The sequence below is a fragment of the Arachis ipaensis genome, chromosome B06 (genome assembly GCF_000816755.2).
Source record: "Arachis ipaensis cultivar K30076 chromosome B06, Araip1.1, whole genome shotgun sequence".
Lineage (NCBI taxonomy): Eukaryota > Viridiplantae > Streptophyta > Magnoliopsida > Fabales > Fabaceae > Arachis > Arachis ipaensis.
The window spans coordinates 8,364,357-8,370,046 of NC_029790.2; the positions used below are offsets into that span (position 1 = coordinate 8,364,357).

Sequence of the window (5,690 nt, forward strand, 5' to 3'; positions counted from 1 at the left end):
ATACCAAAGTTTTACCATCAGGGGGGGACTATTGTCATCTTAGTATCAACTACTTAAGGTCAACTATTAAGTAGAAAGTGCATAGCATGGCAAACTTACATGGCCTTTATACTTGTGAACACGTAGGAATTCAAGCAAGGGCTCCAAGGAATCTTTGTTGCGAAACATACTTGAAGAAAGGTGGCGATTGAGAAATTGGACACCATTGCCAATGGATGATGAACGAGTGGGGCGTGGAAATGATGCATTAAATGGTTCAAAATCAAGCTCCAGCACAAAATTATCGTTAATCCTAAAGCAAAATATAAAAAAATAATAGTCATCATCACAACAGCAATTAAATTACAGAAACTTTCAGTGCATTTAAAGAAAAAAAAAAAAGCTAAGCAGTAGATTCCATACTGTCCATCTACAAGTTCTTCCTTGAAGCTGAGATATTCAGAAACACTCAATTGCTCCACACTGAGTTCAAATATATTAACACGGACATATTCCCACACACCAGGTCTTGGACGAACTGCTATGGCCACAAAGGGAGGCAAAACTATGGCTTCCTGTCACAGATATAACGCTTCAATTTTTCATATACTATTTGAATCTACATATGTGAAGTAAACTAAAACCAGCAATACTATTTAGTGATATTATTCCCTTTCCAAATTGTATGACAATGCTAGGATGACAGCATAAAAAGCTGTTAGCAAATCCAAATGAAATTCATACCTAACAACAACTTTCAATGCAGTTAATTTAATTGTTACCTAGAGTTTATCAAGGTAAATAAGTTTGTTTAGCTGGGTCTAGCATCATGATACAATAGTAATACAGGGTCCAAAGCATTTTTCTATTTTGTAAATGTGAGACATGAAAACATAACATACGGAGAGATTAAAACAAGGGTATAAAAGGAAGTATCATTTAATGAAAGGGATAAAGTGACCTGTGCAGACTTGATGATTTCGCCAAAGGGACCATTTTTAAGCTCCACTGTAGATTGATCCTCACCAAGGATATTTTCAAGCTCATCGATCAAACTATGAGGTTGCAAAATCCCTTTCCCCTGAGCCACATACCTGTCAAAGCAAGAACCATAAATGACAGAGCTACGAATAGTAAGAGGAAACAGGGCGGTGCATAAAGTATGAATCAAATAAGAAAAGTGAAAAGAAATGGGAGGAACCTGGAGAGGAGAGAAACGAGTTCGTTGCGGTGAGCAGAGAGAGTGTCTTGAACTCTGTCTCTGATGCTGGGAACTCGACCGAGCTTAGGTTGATTCGGCATGATGTGGTGGTGATGATGATGATGATGATGATGACGACGACGATGATGAGTGATTGACGGTGTGTTCGTTCGTTCTGAACTGTAGAACTTTCAAGGGAATTTAGACAAAAGAACAAATTAGAATTTGGAATATGGAATAATGGATTGTGGAAGCAGAAAAGCAAGAAAGAATGGTAATCTGCGACGTGTTGGTTTCAGCTGGGTTTATATCGTAAGAGGAGAATCGTATTCATAGAGAGAGAGAGACAAGGTGGTGTACGTGGCGCCCCTTCATTTATTAACATCTTCGTAAGAGAGAGAAAAAGAATAAAGAAAATTTTTAATATATATTTTATATTTTAATATATATTTTATATTAAAATAAAAATATATATTTTTAATTTTTTAATTATTTAATAAAATATAATTTTTTATTATTTAATATTTTTATTTTAATTAAAAAATATTAAATAAAATATCACACTATCAAATAAAAAAAATAATTGAGAGTTCATTCTCTTTTTAAACTTTAACATAGAGGTATATAGTCTTACTTTAAGCTGGTGCCTAGAAAATTGTCACTTTCAAAAAGATTAAAAAAAAATTGTCTTTAACAAATGGATGAGAATGGGACTATTTTACTTAAATCAAATTTCTGTATCAACTATAGTCAAATAGATCATGTTACTAATACGAAGGTATATTCTATACATCTGCTAAATAAACATTTGTTTTAAAATACTTGGCCAGTGCATCAATAAACCCATCGAATAGACACTTCACAGACAAAAAATAAAAAAATAAAAAAATATTGGAGATAAATAACGAAAACATCCTTAACCTTGGCCGGCGACCTCTTGCATTATGGATAAGAATTCCATTAGCTGTAGTTGTCGACTTGTTAGCAAAAAAAATGTTTTAATTGAGAGATAATTTATAGTTCATAATATAATATTATAGTTTTACACTAAAAGTTCTAGAATTTAAACGGGATAACAAATTCCCTTTCTGATTGTTGAAAAGGTGAGTTTAAGGGAGGAGAAGAAGATGAACTTCGCACAACTTTCAACAAACAAAAGAGAGCGTGTAATTCATGTTTCTATTATCTTGAGTTTTTCATTACAAAATGTATAAAAGTTAATTATATAAGATGTTTTCATCTTACAAGGTCCAGCTTAGTTGTTTAACTAACTGAACAGTCACCAAACTTTTTTTTTTTTTTAAGTAAAGAGTTCAACACAATAAGGTAAATTAAGACAGTACAAACAGAGTAAACAGAAATCAAAATCAATCTATAGTCATTTCCGACATTGTCATTAATAACTATTAAGATCAACTCTATTTCACTCTTTGTAACTCATGAACGACCTATTAATGACATCCGCAAATTCCACCTCTTGATTCCTGAAGATTTCGTTGTTCCTTTTCATCCATATGTGCCAAATGATAGCAAAGAATCTAATTAACCACCTATTTCGCTCTTCCTTTCTTACAGTCACTGTTGTCCAACTTTCAAAGTGTTGCTTAATAGTCTCTGGGATAGCCCACAATCTACCATAGTCAAACAGCCAGACACACCACACTTGCCAAGTAAACTGACAACGAAGAAACAAGTGGTGAAAATTCTCAACATCCTCTTTACATAAAACACACACACTATCATGCTGATCAATAACGCCTAACCTACTTAATTTCTCCTTAGTATTGACTGTACCAACTAATAAGATTTTCTACATATCTATTAAACAAATTATTCTACATGTATAGTTAACTGATATATCAACTCAAGTAACATCTCCTCTCAAGTCAGAATCATTTTCACTTAGCATTCTAAACTTGTTATAATATTTCTAAAACATATTAAGAGTTAGTACTTTAGTCAATATGTTAGCTGTTTGATTTATTGTAGAAATTAGTGACAATTTTATCACTTGTTCTTGTCATTTATCTCTAACAATATAGCAATCTATTTCTATACGTTTCGTTCTTTTGTAAAACACAGAATTTGCTGCAACATGCAATGTTAATTAACTTTCGCAGTAAATAGCAATTGGTTTCTCTAATTTGATCTGCAAATCCTCCAAAATGTATGTAATTCATTGTGCCTCATGAGTTGCCATAGCCAAAGCTCTATATCTTGTCTCACATGATAAAACTGCGACTGTATTTTGCTTCTTACTTTTTCATGACATGATTGATGTTCCCATGAAGAAATAATACCTAGATGTTGATCTTCTTGTGTCTGAACATACTCCCTAATTGCTATCCGAAAAATCACATGGCTCTAAATCTGTCTGATACAAATATTAGGTCCAATGCAGGATCTGCCTTTAAATATCAGAGCACTCTTATAGCAGCCTCCAAGTACTTGTCAGTAGCACAATCTAAAAATTGGCTTAATCTCCCTACTGCATAATTTATATCTCGTTGTATGTTTGTTAAGTAGAGTAATCTCCCTCCTCGGGCCATTCTCGCTCTCTCCTCTTCGGTTCTTGTATGAACTGCAAAAACTCAGACAGCTTGCCCTCCCAAATGGCCTGCTCCAAAGCATCCTTCAGATCAAATCAGACCTGAATTTTGTGGCCAAAACCCTTGTGATAGTCACAGTACAGACTTTTGTTTCCACCTGTCCTATCTTTCAGCTACCGAGATTTCGACAGTATGTTTTTATCTGCGATTTGTTGGTAAACTTCCACAATAAATGCCGTGAGAGAGTTATAGTTAGTAAATTTGCCCACCTGGGAGAATGACTTAAATGGCTTCCCTGAGGTTTTCTCTTTCGGCATTTCGTTTGGCTTTTTCGTAGCCGGTGGGTTGGGTGGCTGCCGCTTAATGGCGGTCACTACTTGACTAACTTCTTCATCGTTGATATACTCCCTTGCCACATTTTGAATTTCTTGTATAGTCCAGACAGATTTAGTAGTGAGATGATTCCTAAAGTCCTCATTCAACAGGTTGTTTGTTAGAAATAGGCTTGCTACCGAGTCCGTCAAGCCATCAATTTCCAGACATTCATCATTGAACCGATCGAGGAACTTCCTCGTCGGCTCGCCAGCATAGGGGTGCACATGGGTCGGGTGAAGCCGGGTTTGATGTGACCCAGACCCGACCCGAAATATACACCGGGTCTATTTATTAGACCCGAACCCGACCCTAAACCCAATGAAACCAATACATTTTCGGGCCACAATTATACCAGGTGAAAATCGGGTAAAAATCGGGCCGTTAACATTACATTACGTTGATACTTTCTTGTAAGCTAGCATGTAAAAATATCCAAATTTCCAAGACTCCAACCATTATTTAACATGGTAAAATTCACTTAGAAAAATATAACAAGAACCAACCCTTCTTTAAAATTAAAGCATAACCACAATCAATACTAAAGCAAAACCACAATCAATACTAATATTGTCTAATAATACTAAATATTTAAATCAATACAAATAACACAATATTATGCATTAGTCTAAAGCAGTGGCGGAACTTGACATAAAATTTTGGGGGGCTAAATAGAAAATAATTGTCAAAATGTTTTTGATATACCCCATTTAAGATAAGCTCGTCTAATCTCATCTCTCTGGTTTGGGTGATATTGCCAAATTTAAAGCCGTTTTTCAAGATTTCGTTCCAAAAAGTTAAGATTAAAGTCATCAGATGTAACTTTTTGAACTTTTGAAGGTTATATCTCACTTTCTTCATAATTCATTAAAGTAGAAGAACTATCTACAGGTGCTGATATTGTAAAAGTTATATGTTCTCCTTCTTAAATATTAGCCTTCCTCTTAAAAAATGTATCAATTCTTTGATTTTTCATTATTATTTTATATAAAAATTTGAATATATATCCTGTAAAATATGTAAAGAAGAAGTTAGAAGGACAAATATTAAAATTTATAATATTTATTGAATTTTTTTTTCAATTTATACCAATACAATAATATTAATACTTATTGAATATTTTATTATTTTTTATCATATAAAAAATTAAATTAAATAAATAAAAAATATTTAATTTTTTATATTTGAACTTAAAGATAGAGAGATTGTTGTTTATTGAACTTATTAGATACTTTAAGTCATAGTAAAGTATTTTAAGTCAATTGAACTATTTTTTATCTTTTGAAAAAATACTACTAAGTTTTTTATAAAAAGTTTGGAGGGCCATGGCCCCCCTTGTCTGAACTAAGCTCCGCCACTGGACTCTAAAGTCTTATGCATTCTAAATATAAAACCTTAACTTATAGTCTTATAATGACTAATAACACAAAATATTAAGATTTACAATACTTAAATTCCACATAAGAATAGCCATGATCCATCACTAATAACACAAAATATTAATTGTGTATGATGACCGGGCCACCGGGCCGACTTCGGGTGACCCGAGCTATGGCCCGGACCCGACCCGAAATAATGACCGGGTCTAT

At 33.5% G+C, this 5,690-nt stretch overlaps 1 protein-coding gene across 1 annotated transcript in view; it reads right to left on the minus strand.

Moving 5' to 3' along the window:
• The window catches only part of LOC107645662 (sucrose synthase 2), a 5,579-nt gene extending 4,061 nt beyond the window's left edge, over nucleotides 1–1,518 (minus strand). The window contains exons 1-4 of the mRNA XM_016349734.2: nucleotides 1,181–1,518; nucleotides 941–1,073; nucleotides 403–554; nucleotides 100–292 (exon numbers count right to left, since the gene is read on the minus strand). Coding sequence (XP_016205220.1) covers nucleotides 100–292; nucleotides 403–554; nucleotides 941–1,073; nucleotides 1,181–1,281 — 579 coding nt within the window. The 5' untranslated portion in view covers nucleotides 1,282–1,518. The remainder of the gene's footprint in view (nucleotides 1–99; nucleotides 293–402; nucleotides 555–940; nucleotides 1,074–1,180) is intronic.